This window comes from Podarcis raffonei, chromosome 9 (assembly GCF_027172205.1).
Source record: "Podarcis raffonei isolate rPodRaf1 chromosome 9, rPodRaf1.pri, whole genome shotgun sequence".
NCBI classification, from domain to species: Eukaryota; Metazoa; Chordata; class Lepidosauria; order Squamata; family Lacertidae; genus Podarcis; species Podarcis raffonei.
The window spans coordinates 78,698,023-78,721,424 of record NC_070610.1 but is presented as its reverse complement, the minus strand read 5'-3'; the positions used below and the strand labels follow the sequence as shown (position 1 = coordinate 78,721,424).

The following is a 23,402-nucleotide window of genomic DNA, read 5'->3' as shown; positions in this document are numbered from 1 at the left end:
TGAGATCATTACAGAAACCAGGCTTCCTTTTTTGGTGGGGAGGGGGGACAAGGGGGCTAGATTCCCACTTTATCCCAGTGGAAAATTCTTCTGCTCTGAGGGAAGCCCTGCAGCTATACACCCCAGAGCTTAGCACCAGTAGGGTTTTAAAGGATGAGGGGGGGGGGTGTTCTCTGCAACATGCCATGGATGCATTTGTGGGGGGTTTTATACTGCACCCTCCGAACACAATTCCGCTTTGTTTGTTGTGTTGCGAGGATTTCCCAGTGTTATGACGTTATTGCCCTCTAGAGGGGAAACCTGCGATTCATAGCTGGACAAAAATTAAATCAGAACACTTGCGGTTTAAAAGGATGCAGGATTTCAGTAGTAACCTAGGGGCCACGCAGGACCAGATTTAGGTTTGGTGAGGATGGGGCCCTTTCTATGTCCAGCTGTCCTTTGTCAACAACAAATTGCCGCTGGTTTTTGTTCTTGAATATATGCTATATGGAACATGGGTGGTGCTGTGGGTTAAACCACAGAGCCTTGGGATTGCCAATCAGAAGGTCGGCGGTTCGAATACCTGCGACGGGGTGAGCTCCCATTGCTTGGTCCCTGCTCCTGCCAACCTAGCAGTTCAAAAGCACGTCAAAGTGCAAGTAGATAAATAGGTACCACTCCGAGGGAGGCGGCGTTTGTCCACAGACAGCTTTCCGGGTCATGTGGCCAGCATGACTAAACTGCTTCTGGTGCAACGGGATACCGTGATGGAAACCAGAGCAGCGCACGGAAATGCCGTTTACCTTCCCTTCAGAGCAGTACCTATTTATCTACTTGCACTGGCGTGCTTTCGAACTGCTAGGTTGGCAGGAGCTGAGAGCAAGCAACAGGAGCTCACCCCGTAGCAGGGATTTGAACCACCGACCTTCCGATCAGCAAACCCAAGAGGCTCAGTGTTTTAGACCACAGTGCCACCTGCATCCCTAACATATCCATATATTTATTTCAAATGGCATTTGAAAGGCAAGGGTGTCATACCTTAACATTGTCCAGGACAACCAGCGGTCCATTCACGCCACTCACAGTCCAGTAGGCTGTGGAGAGAATGTGGAGGAAGAGAGAATTATGGGGATGTCCAGAGAGGAGGGAAAACACGCACAGATTGGGGTGGGGGGGGGCGAATAAAAAAAGTAGCTGTGTCAGGCAGCGGCGGAGCAAGCCAATCGGGCACCTGGGAGCGGCGCACCTGCTCTGAGCCAGCTGTGGGTGGGGCCAGTGTGGGAATGTTCAGGGATGCAGGAGAGGATATATTGTCTGATTATAGCCTTTCCAACTTGTGTAAACAAGTTCACAATTTAGCAGAGTAACATTCCCCTTTTTAAACTTGCAGCGGATGCGTTTGCTCAGGCTCGCTAAAGCCTCTATAATAACTGTTCTGGTATTTTCCCCTTATTCCCTCATAAAAGATATGACACGACACAGCTTTCTATAAAAATATAAAAAGCTTTACTCACACATCATTCTGTTCACAATCGGATCCCAGAAGGCAGACTTATCTTAGAAAAGTAACATACACCTGGAAACTATCTCATTAGGAGACAGTCCCTTTGTCCTCTCTTGGCTGGAGGCTGGAGGCCAAGAGAGCATCTTTGGCTAAGCAGATGTTGCTTCTTCGATGCATGTAGTCAAAAGGAGAGAGATGGCTGCCCTACCCTGTGCTTTTGTCGTTACCTGCACAGGTGAGGCCACGCCCACCTCTAGTCACATGCAGAGGAAGTCTCTCCCAGCCCAGAAGGAAACAGGAAGTTGACCTGCTGGTTGGACAAACATTCCTCCACATGTGTAAACATGTTCACTCTAGGAATGTTGTACTTGACTGCTCTTGTGTTTCACATCCCACAGCCAGCTGGGGCACAACGCACTGTGGGGCCTCCGAGGAATCTGCCTGCCTCCTCCCACTCAGCCACCCTACAGCTGGGGGGGGGGGAGGCGGTGGGTGAACCGTTTGGGGCAGCATGGAGCCTGCGGGCGCCCAAGCCACCGCGTCACTCCCAGCCACACTCCCATGTGTGGCTCAGGCGCACTGCAGGCCCCGCAGTGAGTGTCACCCAGCATTTTGTCACCCTCCTCAGTGGTGACACCTGGGGCAGCCTGCCCCCACCGCACCCCCTTCCTCTGCCCCTGGTGTCAGGCACCATATATGTGATTTCAGGAGGACTAGAATAAGGAGAATAAGGAGGCATTATGTGAGAATAAAAATAAGTAAGCATTGAGCACTACGGAGGTCCAGCTCCAAGGGCCTTCTGGTGGTTCCCTCCCTGCGAGAAGTGAAGCTACAGGGATCCAGGCAGAGGGCCTTCTCAGTGGTGGCACCCACCCTGTGGAATGCCCTCCCATCAGATGTCAAGGAAATAAACAACTATCTGACTTTTAGAAAACATGTTTTAATGTATTTTTAATCTTTTGTTGGAAGCCACCCAGAGTGGCTGTTATTATAGCCCTGTTTAGGGAAGCTTTTAATGTTTGAAGTTTTATTCTGTTTAATATTCTGTTGGGAGCTACCCGAATGGGTATTATTATTATTATTATTATTATTATTATTATTATTATTATTATAGCAGTACTGAATAGGTAAGTTCAGAGGACAGAGGAGCTTTGCATTTTGCATGAATGTACATGGCACTTTCTGGGAAATGAGAAAAATGATTAAAATGACTTTTACGAAAAGAAACAGAAGCTTTCCTTTTAGGTATAATCCTTGGAGAAGTACTCAGCGAGCAGAAAAAAATTCTTCAAGTCTGCTACCACGGCTGTTCAAAGGATTTACGCCCAAAGATGGAAGGAAGGAACAGTTCTGACAAAGGAAGATTGGCAACCAAAATCCATGGAGTGCGAAGAAATGGCGAGACTCACCGGAAGAATAAGAAATCAAGCAGAGAGGCTTTTAAAAATTGAATGGGGGAAATGTATTGATTATTTGAAGATATGTTGTAAACAAATCCAAACATTTGCGGGATTGATATAAACACATGCAGTAAGAGACGGGAAGCTGAGGGGAAATTGGCTAATAGATTTGAATTGGATACGCAGGAATAAAAAGATAGGAAATGAATAGCTACAGAAAGGAGGAGAGGGAAGACGAGGGGAAGGTATATTAGATTCATAAAGGTTTTGCTTTTATTGTTTAACATATTTGTAAAAAGTGAAAATGAACAATTAAAATTAAAAAAGCAATTTGTATCTATAGATAACAACAAAAAATGGTTTGCTTATGCAAAGTTTGTGTTTCCTTGGAATGAGGGAGAGAGCAGACTGCGGTTTCTGTTATATATATATATATATATATATATATATATATATATATATATATAAAAGATTTTCTGTTTTACAATTTAAAATACTCATTTAAACATCCTTAAAATATCAATGACTTCCCTTCTTCTCTTTCCATGGTTCATTTTGCATATCACAAGCCCCTGCATATTTTACAAAAACTAAACCATTCATTGTTCCATTATTGCATCCATCAAAATTTATTGGCACTGTTGAATTGATCTTAATGCTGCCAGTGTTTTCAAGTGTACTCCATTCCCCCCCCCCCATATATTCAATAAACGTTTTCCGTTCTTCTCTAAACACATGTTCTTCTTGTTCTCTTGTTCTATATGTTAAGTCTGCAAGCTGAACATATGCGCAGCTGTGTGATATATGATTTATTCACACACACACACTCACACACACACACACTCACACACACCCTGAGGGGTTCACAGCATTGACACCCCAAGAGGGTTTTGCTTCTCCCACCGCCATGGCCTTGGATGTGAGCAGAAATCAGGCATGTCTCTCCCTCACAGCCTCCAGCTTGCTTCCTCCTACAGCCTCTAGATCAGGGGCCCCCAACCTGTGGCCCGTGGGCCAGAAGCTGCTCACGGAGGCCGTTTAACCGGCCCCCGAGCCGCCCCCGAACAGAGCCGCCCGCTTGGCGAGTCCCAGTGCGCTGTGCTAAACCGGCGCAGCACAGGGACTCTCTTCCGTGGCTCCGGAAATCACTTCTGCACATGCCCAGATGCCAGAAATCACATCTGCGCATGCTCAGACGCTGGTAATCGCTTTTGTGCATGCCCAGATGCCGGAAATCGCTTTTGCGCATGCCCAGATGCCGGAAATCACATCTGCGCATGCTCAGACGCTGGTATTCACTTTTGCGCATGCCCAGATGCGAGAAATCACTTCTGCGCATGCCCAGACGCCAGAAATCGCATCTGCACATGCCCAGATGCCGGAAATTGCTTTTGCGCATGCCCAGACGCCAGAAATCACTTCTGTGCATGCCCAGATGCCGGAAATCACTTCTGCGCATGTGTGATTTTCAGTGTCTGGGCATGCACAGAAGCTATTTCCGGCGTCGTGCTGCACCCATGTTGGATCTCCGTGGGAGTGATCCAGCCCATGGCCGGCAAGTCTTGCCAACACCTGCTCTAGATGAGACAGGCACAGCTGCTGCAAGCAAACCCCTTTTGATCGAGCTTTGCCTGCCTTCCAGTTCCCGGAAGGAAACCCCCCCCAAAAGACAAGATCCCTTGCTTATTCATTGACACCATTTGCTTCCTATCCGGTGACTTTCCAAGCTCAGCCGCAATGGGGCTCTTGCGACCGAAGGCCGCGCCTCTCGATTTGCCGCAGCAGAAGGCGCACGGTGACATTTTGAAGCGTGCGCAGCTAATCTCTCGCCCAGTCACTCCACTGTCACTGCAAATGATGTCACCAGAATCCTCAGCACAGAGAGGAATTTGTGTGTGTTGGGGGGGGGGAACGTTGAGGAGTGCTAATCCCACGTTAATTACACATTAGGCAATTTGGCCAATGGCGGGGGTTGAGGGGGGCATCTGTGGCGGTGGAATGTGGGTGCAGGATGGGGCACATGTTGCTGTGGCCCTTTAAGGAGAGGGCTGGTGCTGAGGCTGTTTATTTACAGTCATACCTTGGGTTGAAGTAGCTTCGGGATAAGTATTTTCGGGTTGCGTGCTGCGACGACCCAGCAGTAAGTAACGGAGCGCGTTACTTCCGGGTTTCGTCGCTTGTGCATGCGCAGACGGTCAAAATGACATCATGTGCATGCACAGAAGCGGCAAATCACGACCCGTGCATGTGCAGGCGCGGGTTGCGTTCGCTTCTGGATGCAAACGGAGCTCCAGAATGAATCCCGTTCGCATCCAGAGGTACCACTGTATTACCCTATTAAATTTGTTAGTTGCTTTGGTTCGGGACGCGGGTGGCGCTGTGGGTAAAACCTCAGCGCCTAGGACTTGCCGATCGCATGGTCGGCGGTTCGAATCCCCGCGGCGGGGTGAGCTCCCGTCGTTCGGTCCCAACGCCTGCCAACCTAGCGGTTCGAAAGCACCCCCGGGTGCAAGTAGATAAATAGGGACTGCTTACCAGCGGGAAGGTAAACGGCATTCCGTGTGCTGCGCTGGCTCGCCAGATGCAGCTTGTCACGCTGGCCACGTGACCCGGAAGTGTCTCCGGACAGCGCTGGCTCCCGGCCTATAGAGTGAGATGAGCGCACAACCCTAGAGTCTGGCAAGACTGGCCCGTACGGGCAGGGGTACCTTTACCTTTACCTTTACTTGGTTCAATGTTTCACTCTGTTTTTATTTTGTCGGGGCAACCCAGTCAGATGGGCGGCATATAAATAATAACTTACTATTATTATTATTATTATTATTACTATTATTATTATTATTATTACCCAAGGCAACCCAATGTGACTTACAAACAAGCAAGCCAAGCCAAACCAACCAACCAAAACAAAACAAACTGGTTATAGATTGATAGCAAGATAGATAGCAAGATAGATAGATAGATTCTATTAATGCTTAATTGGTTTCTGACTTCCCTGCTGCCTCTCTGCTTTTAGTTGTTTCTGTTTTAGCAGTAAGCCCTCCCTGCCTTGAGGGAATGGGATATATATATATATATCCCATTATATATATCGTGCTCTGGCGGCGCGGCAGCAGCGGGAGGCCCCATTAGCTAAAGTGGTGCTTCAGGTTAAGAACAGTTTCAGGTTAAGAACGGACCTCCAGAGCGAATTAAGTTCTTAACCTGAGGTACCACTGTACATAAAATCAAAACAAAAACAACAACCCAATAAACCCCCCCCCAAAAAAAAAGAGTCAGCATTTTAAAAAGGGTATAGGATGTAGATAAAGTCAGGCAAGCTAAAGGTAAAAGCCTAGTTAAAAAGAAATGTTTTTGCCTGGTGCCTAAAGGTGTATAGTGGAGGCGCCCGGCAAACTTCCTGGGGAGAGCATTCTACGAACAGGAAAATAACAGAAATAGAAATAGAAATAATAGAAATAATAGAAATAATAGAAATAGAAGAAATAATAGGAATAATAGGAATAATAGAAATAGAAATAATAGAAATAGAAATAGGAATAGAGATTATAATCCAGAGAGGCCATGCTCTCCGTTTATTTATGAGAGGGAGAGAAGCAAAGCCCTTCCTCCAGAAGCACCAGGGAAAATGCGCCACCCCAAAAGCGCATGTGGGATCCTCCTGGGCCCTCCGTCCTCCTGGCCTCTGTCCTCCTCTCCGCGGGGCAGTCTAGGCTCCAGCGCACAGATGTGTGAGCTCAAGGAACCTGGCCTTGCCGAGCCCCACTGAGCAGGTTACGACCTTTACAGAAATGGTGGCTGTACGTGTCAGGCCTAATGGGGCTGAGGCTGCGAGACGCGGGCGGAAGGGGGGGGGAAGCTGCCCGAGAAAACGCGCCTCCCCGGAAAGTCCTCAGAGGCCAGAGGAATTTCTGGGACACAGGGCTATTATCGTTATCGTTATCATTATCATCGTTAACCCCTGAGATGAAAGAGGGGATGGATCCACCCAACTCTTTCTTTCCATTTCTATCTGGCACAAGAACAGCCCTCCATTTGGAGACCTTTTGCAATCTCTTTGGGTTTTAGCAGCCCTGGGCAATTTAGGAGCATCTGCAAACTGTGCCACTTCCCTGCTCACACCCAACTCAGTGGAACGGTCTCCCTTGGGGGGGGGGTGGAGGGTGGACTCTCCTTCCTTGAAGGTTTTTAAGCAGAGGTTGAATGGCCATCTGATGCCTGAGTTGAGATTCCTGCATTCTTCTTCTTCTTTGGCGATCCCTCGTAGCCAAGTAAGATTGTCTTCCATAAACACGGTTTTAACAGTGAGTCCGTAAGTGACTGTGGAGGCCAATTCTGGATCCACACGTCCTTCCACAGTGGGGACACAGGTTTCCAGGTGGGAGTTGATCAGGATTTGCCAAGCGTGCCTTCCTCTTAGCACGTTTCTCCCTTGCGTCCTGAGTTTGAGCGTCTTCAAAGACCTTCTTGGTGGTGGCACCTGCCCTGTGGAACACTCTCCCATCAGATGTCAAGGAGATGGGGTTGCCATACGTCTGGGAAAACCCAGACATGTCCTCTTTTGGGGGGGGCAACCTGCCATTCTGGGCAGATTTTTACATTTTAAAGGAAATGCCAAGGTTTTTTTGGGGGGCAGGTTGGTCTGCATGCTGCAGCCACTGCCAGCCTAAGCTGGGGGAAAGGCACACCTCTTTCCCTGTCTCAGGCGGGCAGCAGCCCAGACTTCCCTCTTTTTTGCTCTTCAAGGTAGGGCAACCCTCAAAATAACTACACAACTTTTAGAAGACATCCGAAGGCTGCCCTGTATAGGCAAGTTTTGAATATAATGATGTTTTATTGTGTTCTTGTATCCGCTTGAAGCCGTCCAGAATGGCTGGGGAAACCCAGGCAGATGGGTGGGGTACAAACAATAAAATAATTGTTGTTGTTGTTGTTGTGCTGTTTTAGACACCGGCTGAAAGTTTTCTTGTTCCAGGAATCCTATCCAGACAGAATGATTTAATTAAAGCTTCTTTAAAATGATTTACTGATATTTTTAACAATGCAAATTTTGTTTTTTGTTTTTTAAAAACTTGGTTTGTGTGTTTCAGTCATGTTTTATATATAATTGAATATTTGCATATTATTGAATCTCCTTGTTGTCTTTCCACCAGCAGGAGAAGACAATTTCCTTTGGGAACTGACAGTGATTTAAAGGAAAAGATTGACCTGCAGATGAAGGGCAGTATACAAATTCAATTAATTACATTAATGCTATTCATATTAATAATAATAATAGTGCTGTGCTGTTTTTATTATCTGTATTTTAATAGATTTGGTTTTTTTAAATCTTGTTTTAACTATTCAAATTTAATTACTTTTTAATTACTACCTTCTATAAGTTTTTAAACTTCTTGCATTTTATTTTATTTAGCTGTTTTTAACTTGCGTAAGCCGCCTTGAGTCTGGGGAAAAGGCAGGCTATAAATAAATATAATTATGATATGAATGACAGGCAGCTTGGAGGATATTATTTACCCGTCCCTCTCTTTGGAGCAAGCGGTTTATAAGTGTTGGCCAAATAAACCCAAAGCAGATAAGCCGCAGCAACGGGACTTCACGGCCCAATTCAAATCCCCGCCCAGCAAATGTCCAGAGGGAGAACTGCTCTCTCCGTGGGAGACAAAGTCGCGAGACGGAAATGCCCACCGGGCTGGATTTTGCAGAAGGAAGATTTTCCATTTTTCATTTTAAAGCAGGAAAATGAGGCGGGGAGAAGGCCCACCCCCGCACAGCCCCACCGGAAAGCACCAATTCAGATCATTAAGGGCTTGAGCCGCTGCAAAAAAGAAAAAGAGGATTTGAGGCTTCCTGGGGGCTGCAGAGTGGGTGGGCCGTGGGCTTCCTTGGCAGAGGTGAAGGGAGTCAGGGGGAGAGGGGAAAAGGTGTCTCCAAAGCTGTTGGGCCCAATTGTGGATGCCATAAAAAAAAAATTAAAAAGGAAAATGTGTGTGTGTGCGCAGGGTGTTTTTTCTCCCCCCGGAGGCTGCCCTCTGCCCGCCCTCCTCCTCCCTCAAATTCACAGCTCCCATCCTTGACAATCTGAATTAACCCTGACCATTGTGTCCGATTAACTCCCATGGGGCGGGAGGGAGAGGCGAGGGGGGCAGAGCAGGGAGCAAAGGAAATTGACCGTGCTGACAAAGGGGGCAACCAGCCCAATGACACCAAGTCGCTAATTGCTTCCACTCCGCCAGCCCCCCCCCTCCTTCCCCGGCATCTGTTGGGTCGGTCCCCCCTTCTCAAACAAGCCTAAGGGGTCCTCTGCAAAGTTCAGGCTTCCCACTAAGCCAGAGAACATCTCCTTGTGCTTTCAGTGGTGGCACCCAGACTCTTCGTCCCCTTTTTTTCTGGAGAGGGCCACATAATTCAGGCCGCTTGGCGATTTTTAACCTGCTGTTACTTGATTCGTTGCCTGGTTTTTGAAGCAACTGTATATTGTCTCCCTGCTTATTTAACTCATATGCAGAATTCATCATGCAAAAGGCTGGGCTGGATGAATCCCAAGCCAAAATTAAGATTGCCGGAAGAAATATCAACAATCTCAGATATGCAGATGACACAACCTTGATGGCAGAAAGTGAGGAGGAATTAAAGAACCTTTTAATGAGGGTGAAAGAGGAGAGCACAAAATATGGTCTGAAGCTCAACATCAAAAAAACAAAGATCATGGCCACTGGGCCCATCACCTCCTGGCAAATAGAAGGGGAAGAAATGGAGGCAGTGAGAGATTTTACTTTCTTGGGATCCATGATCATCGCAGATGGTGACAGCAGTCACGAAATTAAAAGACGCCTGCTTCTTGGGAGAAAAGCAATGACAAACCTAGACAGCATCTTAAAAAGTAGAGACATCACCTTGGTGACAAAGGTCCATATAGTTAAAGCCATGGTTTGGACCATAAAGAAGGCTGGTCGCCGAAGAATTCATGCTTTTGAATTCTGGTGCTGGAAGAGGCTCTTGAGAGTCCCATGGACTGCAAGAAGATCAAACCTCTCCATTCTGAAGGAAATCAGCCCTGAGTGCTCACTGGAAAGACAGATCCTGAAGCTGAGGCTCCAAGACTTTGGCCACCTCATGAGAAGAGAAGACTCCCTGGAAAAGACCCTGATGTTGGAAAAGATGGAGGGCACAAGGAGACGGGGACGACAGAGGACAAGATGGTTGGATAGTGTCTTCGAAGCTACAAACATGAGTCTGACCAAACTGCGGGAGGCAGTGGAAGACAGGAGTGCCTGGCATGCTCTGGTCCACGGGGTCACAAAGAGTAGAACACGACTAAATGACTAAACAACAACAACCCTTATTCCGAATAGGATTCCTTGCAAGAAAAGGGAAAAGTTGGCAGCTATGAATTAGAAGAAGGTGCTTTTCCCTCCGGCTAAACGAGGCCTGCATTGGCCATGGGAGCAACGCTGGGCTACTCCTTCCATTGCAGCGGTTTTCCAAAAATGCCAATTCAGAAGGGAGGCAGTGGAAGACAGGAGTGCCTGGCGTGCTCTGGTCCATGGGGTCACGAAGAGTCGGGCACGACTAAACAACAACAACAACATCAGTCAACTTTAAATAATTCTGCATATCCCCAAAACTTCCGCATGGGTGATCTTTGGGTGCTCTTGAACCTATCACTCCTCGTGAAACAAAAAGTTTCCTTTATGGGGAGAGCTAAAATGGCTCAGTTAATCAACTGAAATTTTGAGTTGATTAAGGGGCTGAGAATAAAGGTTGACTTTGGTGGCCTGGTTTGCAAACTAGGTTGCAAAACCGTACTGAATTTCTGAATTCTGGATTTCTCGCCTTCTTTTTTTTTTGGCAGTGAAATATTTACAGGAAGTAAAAGTGCAAGTCATTTTGTGGTAGTTCAATGCACTTTCTCAATCAGTGGAGGAGAAGTTCAGTTCTTAAAGGAGAACCAAGCAAATTTGTTCTTCCAGAAACGATAACCTGAAATGCAGCCATCCTGCAAAATTCACACTTTCTTGAATTTTGCAATGCAATTCCCCATCTGACTAATGCACCGTATACAAAAATGCAGGTATTAGTTTGCATATAACTGCTTATATTGATAAAGGAGGGATAAACAGCATTGCAAATATGTCTACATTGTGCAAGACTGTGTACAAAAATGTTTGTGCATGAGATAAAATTCATAGCGTTGATCTGCATCAGGGATGATTGAATTCATAAACTGATGCGAAAGTGTGGAGAGCTGAATTGATAATTGTGAAAAAAATAAAGGCAACCAGAATGGACAGGTTTGTCCTTCTGTACTCTGGGCATCCCACAAAAATGGCTGTTCTGCGCTCCTTTCCCGACTGCTCTCCTTTAATCGCTACCATATTGGGGCGCCCTTGTCTACCGAGAGCAAAACAAGCACCGTCGTCTCTCCTGCCCAAAGTTGGAGGGGATGTTTTCTGTCAACGCTGCTTCTTGAGAATGATACAAATGCAATTAAGCACCATGGATTTCAAGGGGGCTTAAGGACACTTCATCTGCCTGGAACCCGAGACGCTTATGCTGAACGGCCTTGCAGCCTTTGCCATGAATTAGCTGGTATTCAGCCTGCGGAGGTTTCATTTACTCAGAGGCAGGAGGACAGGAGGGTCTCTAGGAGGGTCTTGGCCACCTCTTTGCATGGTTCTTATTTAGGCTTGCCATGTGTCCTTAATTTCCCAGACCTTGCAGGGATTTGGCCGTTGGAAACAGTGTCCGGAAACCACTTAAATGTTTGGGGAAATCCGGACGTATGGAAACCCACGTTGGAAATATTGATTTTGGTGAATTTCCTTAAAATTTGCTCAAAAACATTTTCTTTCTCTTTGGGGGGGATGGGGAGATTTTGCAAGCAAAACTCAACAATTTTGGCCCCAAAAGAAAAGTTCAACATCTTTTGTGTCTGGACTTTCACTTTTTGAAATATGGCAACCCTATGACTTCTTTCTTGGAGCAAGGCTGTTCAGGGGCCTCTCTGTTTCGAAGAGGCAAGATGCTATAAATTCGTGAAATTACGCATGGCATAGAAGGAGAATGGTGAGAGAAAATTGTTTTTGTTCCTGTCCTAATGCTGGAACTTGTGGACATTCAACGAAGCTGAAGGTTGGAAGATTTAGTACAGATAAAGGAAAGGATTTATTATTCACACAGAGTTGCATTCAAGTATTCTGTCCTGATGAGACTTAGAAACTTAAGGGCCTGTATTCAATTATGGCTGCAAGAATACTGATAGCCAGAAGTTGGAAATGTGAAACAACACCAGCAATAATAGATTGGCAATCACTCATGCTAGAGTACTTTCAATTAGCAAAGCTGACCGGAAAAGTCAGAGGAGCCCCAAATCAAAAAATATTCAGAGAATGGAGATGATTCAAAGAATATATAAGCTTATATTGTAAAAATGACATTATCCTAGCAGAACTGAATGATACTTGTATATAATAAACAAATGGAATAAATATACTAGATAATTATACAGGAAAAGTTATAAAACAAACCGTGCGATAAAATTAAGACAATAGAAAAAGCACAACGAGAATGATTGGAAGTTTCTTTCAGAAGACTTCATTAGAAAAGACAGGATGTTATAACCAATATTCATTTCTTATTGTTAAATCTTCTTCGCATTTTATTTTTATTTTCTTTATCTTTTTTCTACTATATTTTTGTGCTTAATTTTGGTGTAACTATTTGTAATATATATGTAAGATGATATTTTAAATCAATAGAGACGAATTAAAAAAAGAAAAAGAAACTTAAGGGTCTGCTGAGGCAACCCAACCAGATTATTATTATTATTATTATTATTATTATTATTATTATTATTATTATTATCCCATGCATTTAAGCTTAATTGTAACTGTCATAGGGAAGAAGTTAGTTATTGATTATTGTGTGTTCTCTCTCTCTCTCTCTCTCTCTCTCTCTCTCTCTCTCTCTGTGTGTGTGTGTGTGTACATACACACAATTACTTTGGGAAAGCATTATAAGACTGTGTTGAACAAATAAATAAACGAGTTGCATCAAGAGCTACTCTCCACCCACCCCAGAACTGAGGCCTGCGTGAGGATCCACAGGAGTTTAACTCTTCTTCCAGCTGTATCCCTGAATACACCCTTGGGTTTTCTCCTATATGTATGAATTGCATCTCTTCCAATGGGCTGGGGGCAGAATCCTGCCCCCTCAGGCACTGGGGTGCATGTTGCTGCCTTCAATGAGAAGACCTATTGGGGAGAAACCTAAAAGGGTCCTTGCTGCCTGGTGACTATTTGATCACCTGCATGTTATTTTCACGTCGTTTCTGCATCTTCATCCTTGAGGTCTGATGCTTTGGAGGTTTCCTGTTGCTTTGACTGATGGTCAGGAAAGTTGTCACCATTGCAAGCCAACAATTAAATCAAGCCTCTTGTGTTAATCTCTTAAGGACCCTCCTTCCTTCCCCAGGCTCCCCAACTTCAGATGCTAGGTAGGTGGTGAGTGGCCTTTTCTATTCCCAGTCACCTAATAAGTCATAGAATCATAGAACTGTAGAGTTGGAAGGGACCTGCAAGGGATATCAAGTCCAACCCCCTTCAATGCAGGAATCTCAGCTGAAGCATCCATGATAGTCAGCCATCCAACCTGCATCCTCCTTGTTCTTTCCATGCTTTCCATTCATCTAAAGCCCTTAGTGGCTTTCATTACTCATTTTCCCTGTCAGCTGTTTTAATATTGTATTTTACTGTCTTTTAGCAAATGGGTGCTTCAGGCTTGTTGTTGTTGTTGTTGAGTCGTTCAGTCGTGTCCGCCTCTTCGTGATCCCCTGGACCAGAGCATGCCAGGCCCTCCTGTCTTCCACTGCCTCCTGCAGTTTGGTCAAATTCATGTTGGTAGCTTCAAGAACACTGTCCCACCATCTCGTCCTCTGTCGTCCCCTTCTCCTTGTGCCCTCCATCTTTCCCAACATCAGGGTCTTTTCCAGGGAGTCTTCTCTTCTCATGAGGTGGCCAAAGTCTTGGAGCCTCAGCTTCAGGATCTGTCCTTCCAGGGAGCACTCAGGGCTGATTTCCTTCAGAATGGAGAGGTTTGATCTTCTTGCAGTCCATGGGACTCTCAAGAGTCTCCTCCAGCACCAGAATTCAAAAGCATCCATTCTTCGGCAATCAGCCTTCTTTATGGTCCAGCTCTCACTTCCATACATCACTACAGCGGTACCTTGGGTTACATACGCTTCAGGTTACATACGCTTCAGGTTACAGAATCCGCTAACCCAGAAATAGTACCTTGGGTTAAGAACTTTGCTTCAGGATGAGAACAGAAATCGTGCGGTGGCAGCAGGAGGCCCCATTAGCTAAAGTGGTGCTTCAGGTTAAGAACAGTTTTAGGTTAGGAACAGACCTCCAGAACGAATTCTTAACCCGAGGTACCACTGTACTGGGAAAACCAAAAAAGGTAAAGGTAAAGGGACCCCTGACCATTAGGTCCAGTCGTGGCTGAATCTGGGGTTGCGGCGCTCATCTCGCTTTCTTGGCCGAGGGAGCCGGTGTACAGCTTCCGGGTCATGTGACCAGCATGACTAAGCCACTTCTGTCAAACCAGAGTAGTGCACGGAAATGCCATTTACCTTCCCGCTGGAGTGGTACCTATTTATCTACTTGCACTTTGATGTGCTTTCGAATTGCTAGGTTGGCAGGAGCAGGGACTGAACAATGGGAGCTCACCCCGTCGCGGGGATTCAAACCACCGACCTTCTGATCAGCAAGTCCTAGCCTCTGTGGTTTAACCCACAGCACTAACCGCGTCCCGGGAAAACCAGAATAATAATAAAATATTATTATTATTAAATAAAATATTGTTATTATTAAAAGAGCTGGTCCATATGCAGCTCAGCACAGCCTACTCTCTGAGTTGCCACCACGCGGGACTGAACCCAGGAACTTCTGCGTTTGCAAAGCGGGTGCTCCATCACCCCCAGCGACCTCTCCGTCCTTTCCGGCTCGCCGTCCCAAAACTTTCCCGATGGTCCCTAGTGGCTCCGCTTTTCCTCCGCCTCCCTCCCCGGCGCAACCTGCTCATTGTGCGATGTGTCACTTCGCGCAGCGCTGTCAAACACATCGGCCCGTCCCAGCCGAGCGGAGCTTGTGAAAGGCCCAGCGGGGGGGCTGCACATTATGCCACTAATTAGGACCCCGCAGCAGAGGGTTCCCATACACACCTGCACGGTCATGTGACTCCACGGGGTATTTCCCCCCCCCCTTTTTGGAGGAGGGGGGTGGGGAGGTTGCAAAGAATGACCGCTCTACCCGAGCGTGAACCGAAATGTGCTGGACTGCCAAAAAAAAAAAAAAAAGGAGAGAGGAAGATCCCAGCTTTTCCAAAAAAATTAATAATGCAATAAAGAATTTGCTGTTTCCAGGGATGCAAAACTTTCCTCCGGACATTGATCTGCGGGAGGTGGGTGCATGTAACGGATTGGGGCCCTTCCCCTAGCACTTGGCTCCGAGGAAAGGACAGAATCAGGACAGGTATAAAAAAGGATTTTTTCATGCAAACGCCTAGTTCTGTGCACCGCCCCGAGACCTCCGGATATAGGGCGGCGTATAAATTCAGTAAAGAAATAGTTCATCTGCGGAACTCGCTGCTGTAGCCTGTTTCTCCTTTGTTACTGTTATCGCTTTCCTTTAGATCATTTCCACGAACCAAGAACTTGTACACTGACCGCTAATAAGGAATTGTTACGTTGTAGATATCACTGCAAATTTATCGTGCTATTTTTGTGATGTACAAATGACATAGAAGAAATGGTCTGTTTATTTGTCTCATTTAAATAACTCCTAGGATCCCTGTTTATAAAACCCACTAAAAAGCTTTTTTAAAAAAAGACATCTTTTCAGTGCCAGGTAAAAACGTGTATCTTAACCCAAGCATTGGACAGGCTGGGATAATTTTTAATGGCATATTTTTTGCTGCTGCTTTTTTGGGTTCTGTTCTATAGGCAATTCCATGGTGCTCTCTAGATATAATAGCTCAACAACTTTGCATAGCTCAACAACTTTGCAAAAAAAAACAAAAACCCTAAACAACTTTTGCATCCAGATTTTCACCTTTTGAAATACGGCAACCCTAGGTTATGACCCGTAACAGTGGTTCCCAATTAGTTAATTACTGAGGAAGCCCCTATTTTTCAAAAGCCAAGCCACAGACCCCCTACTTTTGAAAAGTTTGATAACTCTATGGTAGTTATCTCTGCAAAGCAATTTTTGGAAGAAAATGTGGGGTAGCCCCTAATAAGCAAATGGTTTTAGGCATACTAAAAAAACAGAACAGACCACAATTTTTTATATATATTAGTGTGCAAAAATGCCGAAAATCAGTTGGTGGGGAAGGCAAGGAATGGGGCCGCATACCCCCTGGGTGCGTTCCTGGGACCCCTAATTGGGAACCACTGAATCATAATGCCCTATATGGCTTAAAGGTAAAGGGGCCCCTGACTCTTAGGTCCAGTCGTGGCCGACTCTGGGGTTGCGGCGCTCATCTTGCTTTATTGGCCAAGGGAGCCGGCGTACAGCTTCCGGGTCATGTGGCCAGCATGACTAAGCCGCTTCTGGCGAACCAGAGCAGCGCACGGAAATGCCGTTTACCTTCCCGCCAGAGCGGGACCTATTTATCTACTTGCACTTTGACGTGCTTTCGAACTGCTAGGTGGGCAGGAGCAGGGACCGAGCAACGGGAGCTCACCCCATCACGGGGATTCAAATTGCCAACCTTCTGATCGGCAAGTCCTAGGCTCTGCGGTTTAACCCACAGCGCCACCCGCATCCATCCAGGCTATTTGAAATACAGTATTCCTCATACGAAGCTGCCTAGGTTTTGAGATCTTTAAGAGTGGCCCTTTCCCCAAGTGGCGATGCAGAAGGGGGTCTTCTCAGTAGTGGCTTCTCCCAGGCAACTTTGGCACTCTCTCCCGAAGGAACTTCGACTGGCTCCTTCCTTGCTGTTCATTTGCCAGACTTTCTATTTCCCACAGGCTTTGGGCGGCTGTCTGGTTTCAAGTAAAGGACTTTTAATAATGCTTCACTGTTTTTACTATCTGTATTGTAATAGATTATTTTGTGGGGAGTTGCATTGTTTTAATTCCATTATTGTTTAATTACTATGTAACTATTATCTTTTATATGACTTTAGCTTTCTGTGTTGTATGCCTCAAACCCCAGTTCTGGGGAAAAGGTGGAATATTAATATTATTATTTTTATAATGATAATCTGCACACAGAATTAAATTTTTTTTCTCTTTTTTGAGCAAGTCATTTCTACATAATAATAGTACCATCATAATCATAATTTTTACTGTTATGTGTAAAATCTCATGGAGAACATACAGCGAATGCTGTATGCTAGTTATTTTAATGTTTTGTTTTTCTGATTTTAAGTTCTGCTTTTTGCTCTTACACTTCTCTTAAATTGCTTGTTCTATCTATGTATTTCATAAAACTTATCCACCACCTGATTGCAAAACGAAAAACCTCAAGGCAGCTTATAAAAAGAAAACAAGAGCAAAACGATCAGTAAAACCAGCTGAAAGCAACAATTTAAAATATTCAAAAAGGAAAAACTCGCACCATCTCTCTAAACTTGTGGGCGGGCGTGTCTAAACGAAAATGCTTTTAGCAGGTGCCGAAAAGACTGCCAGGAAGATGCCTGCTTGATGTGAATAGGCGGGGAGTTCCAAAGTGCAGGTGCTCCCACATTAGAAGTTGATGCTCTTAAAAATGTGGAACAGGTATTATGTGGCCCTGGATCAGTTCTGCTGATCAATGCAGTTAAGTGGGCATCTGTGGGGGAGAAGTTGTGAAACCAGCTCTCTAAACTTGGCTGGAATTCTGAATACCATCCCTCTCATCCTCCACTAGGAGTGTGTGACTGGGGAGTGCCCGGGTTGTGCATGTGCATAGCCCTAGCGCCAAAATGTGTGGGTGACCGGCCCCTTCATGGGGAATTTTGTGAGTGCTTGGACACCCAGGGAGCTGGCATCTACGTCCTCCATGCACATCGAGGGTGCCAATGTTGCCCTCCGTTTCTGGTGGTTCTGGGGATCCGGGACAACTAAACACAAAGGGTTTTTTTTGGCAAGGTCTGGCTGTGTCTCTTCTGCCAGCCCAGATTTGACCTCCTGGGCCTTTGCGCTCTCCCGGGTGCCCTTGCCGCTCTTCCTCCTCCTCCTCCTCGTCCTCCTTTACGCTGGTGTGAATGCCTGCCCTTGAAGGGGAGGGGGCTTCAATTGGAAAGACACATTCTGACACAGTCGTAACCCCCTGACCCTGCCGTGGCTGCACCCATTAAGAACAGTGTGTGCCTTCACGCCTGGCAGAAGACGGGTCTCCGGGGTTAGGGGAATGGAAAGGGAGGGGGGAATGTTCTTCAGCTCACCCATGCACGATCCTTGCCTGCGCCCAGGGAGAAGAAGCCTATGCACACTTCCTTCCCTACACACCTATAAACTCTGCCTTTTTGCCGGGGACACAACTCCCAGCGTTCCTGGTTCACCCCACCCCCTCTTTGTGGGTTAGCCTTTCCTTCTGCTAGAGTTGTTGCCCATCTGCCATGCATGCTTCAGATCATAGAAATTAAGGGTGCTTAGATTAGGGCAGGGGTCAGCAACCTAAAGCCCATGGGCCGGAAGCGGCCTGCGGAGGTCGTTTGACCGGCCCACAAGCCACCCCCAAACCGAGCTGCCTGCTCGCGCATGGCGCTAAACCAGCGCAGCATGGGGACTCGCTTCCATGGCGCCGAAAATCACGTCTGCACAGATGCAGATACCGAAAATCACAGGTGCGCAAACCCAGATGCCGAAAATCACAGGCGCACACACGATCTGGCCCACAGAGGGATCTCTGCAGGACTGATCCAGCCCAGGAAAGGTAAACCTTGCTGACCCCTGGATTAGGCTTTCCATATTTCAAAAAGAAAAAATCCAGACACAAAGGTTGTTGAGTATGACATGGGCTGCCATACAGTCGTACCTTGGAAGTCAAATGGAATATGTTCCGGAAGTCCGTTCAACTTCCAAACCATTCAGAAACCAAAACAGTTTCTGATTGGCTACAGGAGTTTCCTGCAGCTAATCAGAAGTCTGCGGAAGCCCCGTCAGACGTTCAGCTTCCAAAATTTTTTTGAAAACCGGAACAGTCACTCCCAGGTTTCGGTTGCTTGGGAGCCAAAACGTACGATTACCAAGGCATTCAGCAACCAAGGAATGACTGTACTTCCAGATGTTCCCGGACATCAGCGATTTCTGCCTGGACACCGTTTCTGACTGCTGCAATCCAGCTATGTTCGGGAAATTCCGGATGCATGACAGTCTTTTTATTATTATTATTTATTTAATCATTTTTCCAGTACAAACAACAACCCCAAAAAACACATAGTCTTAGTAGATGTTAAATCTCAGAACACGGACTGGGCACAGCTGAGGGGTACACAAACCCAAATGCAAGGCCCAACTTGACACATCACTCATTGCAGCTGCCCTGGTCTGCTTGTTTGTTTATTATTCATTTCATAAAATTTATACGCTGCTTTACGGTTAAACCCCCCCCCCAACACGGCATTGTAGAATCGTATCATGGAATCAACCCCTCAAAGCAGTTTACATTTTAAGAAATAAGTAAATTATCAATAAGGAAAAGGTCTGTGGGGTTGCACTGTTTGGAAAAATATCGCAGACAACTTTGGGATTTTCATTTAGATCAACAAAAAAACCATGCTCTGAGAATGACGAATGAGGAAGTGGGTGGAGATTCACTTGGGACACCATGATCCAAGAAGGCTGGGTTCTACAGCCTCTCTCTGTAAGTACTGAAATAAAAAAGGATGACAGGAAACTTTTCCTTGTCTTTATAATTTCCTGGGCAACCAGACGGGAGCCACCGGGAGATCTGCTTGACCCTATGTACCAGGGGCAGCTCAAGGCATTTCAACACCCTGCTGCACAATATAATAATAATAATTTATTATTTATACCCCGCCCATCTGGCTGGGTTTCCCCAGCCACTCTGGGCGGCTTCCAACAAAACACTTAAATACAATAACCTATTAAACATTAAAAGCTTCCCTAAACAGGGCTGCCTTCAGATGTCTTCTAAAAGTTTGGTAGTTGTTCTTCTCTTTGACATCTGGTGGGAGGACATTCCACAGGGTGGGTGCCACCACCGAGAAGGCCCTCTGCCTGGTTCCCTGTAACTTCTCTTCTCGCAGTGAGGGAACTGCCAGAAGGCCCTCAGAGCTGGACCTCAGCGTCCGGGCAAAACGATGGGGGTGGAGACGCTCCTTCAGGGATACTGGGCCGAGGCCATTTAGGGCTTTAAAGGTCAGCACCAACACTTTGAATTGTGCTCGGAAACGTACTGGGAGCCAGTGTAGGTCTTTCAAGACCGGTGTTATATGATCTCGGCAGCCACTCCCAGTCACCAGTCTAGCTGCCGCATTCTGGATTACTTTGTAAGGAAAGATCCTTTCTGGATCCTGCGCCACCCCCTTCCCAGCAGCAGGGCTTTGCATTGGTTCCTCGTTGCAGGAGAAGCCAATGCAAAGTCATGATGGAGGGGTTTGAATCTCCCCTCTCTCCCCAGTGGCAAAGCTGGGAGGCGAAATGGGATGACAGCCCTTGGGCAGGCTGGCTCTGCTATGTACAGCACCTGGCACCCATGTGGAAATCAAACAGTGCCTGAAATAACAGAAGCAATATTCTGTTTCTTGCTCTCGCTCTCGCTCTCCCTCTCACGCCCCAGCCAGCTCGCCTTCAAGACCTGGGGGGAAATACCAGCCCTCCTTGTGACTTGAGACTCCGCCTGTTTGCTGTGGTTAATAATAAAACCCTCTGAGCCAGCCAGAGCCCATCCGACCAAGTTGGGCTGGGGCAGCTCAGAGCTGTTTCTGACCTGCTGCGCGAGGTGCAGACAGGCTGGAACTGCAACCGGGAGATTTCAGGACAAAGCTGTCACCTCGGCCAAGGTCATTGGGGAATTGCCTTACCATGTGTTTGTGTGAGCTTGGAGACCATAGGTCTTCAATTTTGCTCCTTGACTTTGTGGGAGCCCAACCCCACAAATATATTATAAGTCCAGTGTTGCAGACTTAGGTGCCTGTTTTCACATGTATGGAGAGAGCGGCTGAGGCAGCTCAGCCAGATGATGATGATGATGATGATGATGATGATGATGATGATTATTATTATTATTTCATGTTTCGTATTCACACAGAGAGATGCATGAGCAGGCAGGTGAATTGAGAAGAAATACTCATAAGCTACCCAGCCAGGGACACTTGATCCACAAAGAGTAAAACTCAGAACAATATCTGTGTTCCAACTGGATGAGGCACATGGGAGCCAGTGTGGCCTAGTGGTTAGAGTGTTGGACTAGGACCAAGGAGACCAGGGTTCGAACCCCCTCTTGGCTACGAAGCTCACAGGGTGACCTTGGGCCAGTCACCGCCTCTCAGTCTAACCTACCTCACAGGGCTGTTGGGATTAAATGGGGAGGGGAAGAAGCACCTATGCCAACTTCCACTTCTTGGAGGAAAAGTGGGATATAATGTAAATATATATAAATATAAATGTAAAATAAAAATTAGAGTAATCAGTGTTTTTTTCTGGGGGGGTGCAGGGGTACGCATATCCCTAAACATTTTGTGAATTTTTTACTTTTGTCCATTTACCGTATTTATTTTCCCCAATTTAAACTATAAAATGGTGGTTTTCTTGAGTCAAAATGAGAGTACCCCTAAACATTTTTTTTTTTAGAAAAAAAGCACTGAGAGTAATGATACAATAACCACTGCCTTTCATGGTCATAGCTAGGATTTATTAGCTAGAGCCTTTCTTAGGGTTGCCATATTTCTAGAGGTGAAAATCCAGGCACAAAGGTTATTGAGCTTTTTTTGGTCACAGTTGTCAAGCTTTTTCTTTTCTGCAAACGTATGGCAGCCCTACCTTGGTTAGTTATGCAATTTTATTTATTTCCTTGATGGGGGGGGGGGAGAGAATCAGGGGCTAGACCCCTGCCACCCTCATCACCAACACCTATTACTGGCTGGAGTTTTTCAGCAATAGCCAGAAGCGCAACACAAACACACACCAATATGTTGCACTCTGCAGCATGCTTGTGCAATTGGGGATCAGGCCCTCGGAGGCAGACTCTGAAAGAGCAGCTCTACTTTAAGGTATTGCCCAGGCAGAAGTTCGCCAAGGCTAATCTGAAGACCCCAGTCCCAATCTTCCCTCTCACGGTGCAAAACCTTTCCTAGGGTCTGGAATTGGGGGCGCCATTTCTTGTTCACCTCATTCTCCAGGCAACATATGAACACATGGGATGCCAGGTACCCAGGCACCCAGGCTTGAGACTTGAGCATAGCTGTCAACGCTCCCCGTTTTTTAAGGGAAATTCCCTTATTCCGAATAGGATTCCTCGCAAGAAAAGGGAAAAGTTGACAGCTATGCTTAAGAGAGAGAGAGATCTCCTGCGCTAGTTTCTCACACTCTTCCTCTTCAGTTTCATAATATGTTTTCCATTCTCCTCAGCATCCCGGTCTTCTCCCCTCCCAGGCACTCTCCCCCAGGAGAAGGAGGAAGCCACGGAAAGTGGGATAAAATGGGCAGTTTTGGAGACGGCAAGGAGGAGAAGTGGACCCTGCGAACGGGGGAGGCTTCTGGATCTCCTCCGCTTGAGATCTTAAGCAGACCCACAGCCTAGCTATCAAGCGCATTTAAGGCATATCCCTTCCTGCAGATAATTCTGGGAACTGTAGATTTTTTAAGGGTGCTGGGAGATTCGACTGACGGCTTTTTTGGGGGGAAGTCTTAGCAATCGCACCATCCTTTTCGAAGTGCGCACGGGCAAGAGATTTCTCAAGCTCCCTGTCCTTTTCCAGACGCCTCCCGAAAATACTCACTCAGTCTCGGGTGGGTGATGTAGTTCCTGGTCACTGCTTGGACGTGCTCTCGTGCCCCGGCCAGGACTCCTCCGGGGTGCCCGTTGACCCTCACTTCCACCTTGGTGGCCATGTCCTTGGGGAGTCCAGGCAGACGCGAGCCGAAAAGCAAGGGCTGGTCTCTGAAGTTTTTGTACCTGATCTGCCTGACAGAGGCCAGCTGCAGTGATCTGCCTCCTCCTCCGTGTTGTCCCTGAACACAGAGTTATTTGTTGCCTGTAAACTGTCCGGCAGCTGCAGGTTTGAGATGCATGTTGCAAAGGTCTCGCTGAAAAATCTGGGGCGTGTAAGCCCCCCCCCCCAAGCAGCAGATTGAGGTTGAATCCTGACAAGACAGAAGGACTGTTCTTGGGGGAGAGGAGGCGGGCAGGTGTGGAGGACTCCCTGGTCCTGAATGGGGTAACTGTGCCCCTGAAGGACCAGGTGCGCAGCCTGGGAGTCATTTTGGACTCACAGCTGTCCATGGAGGTGCAGGTCAATTCTATGTCCAGGGCAGCTGTCTCCCAGCTCCATCTGGT

At 46.7% G+C, this 23,402-nt stretch overlaps 1 protein-coding gene across 2 annotated transcripts in view; it reads right to left on the bottom strand.

Moving 5' to 3' along the window:
• ATP6V1B1 (ATPase H+ transporting V1 subunit B1) overlaps window positions 1-23,131 on the bottom strand; it is a 69,536-nt gene extending 46,405 nt beyond the window's left edge. Inside the window, exons 1-2 of one of the 2 annotated variants that reach the window (XM_053402207.1) lie at window positions 22,846-23,131; window positions 1,021-1,076 (exon numbers count right to left, since the gene is read on the bottom strand). In XM_053402207.1, coding sequence (XP_053258182.1) covers window positions 1,021-1,076; window positions 22,846-22,957 — 168 coding nt within the window. In that variant the 5' untranslated portion in view covers window positions 22,958-23,131. Of the gene's footprint in view, window positions 1-1,020; window positions 1,077-1,496; window positions 1,604-22,845 lie in introns of those variants that run through there. The other variant, XM_053402208.1, reaches the window with a different exon arrangement.
• Between the last annotated feature and the right edge of the window lie 271 nt (window positions 23,132-23,402).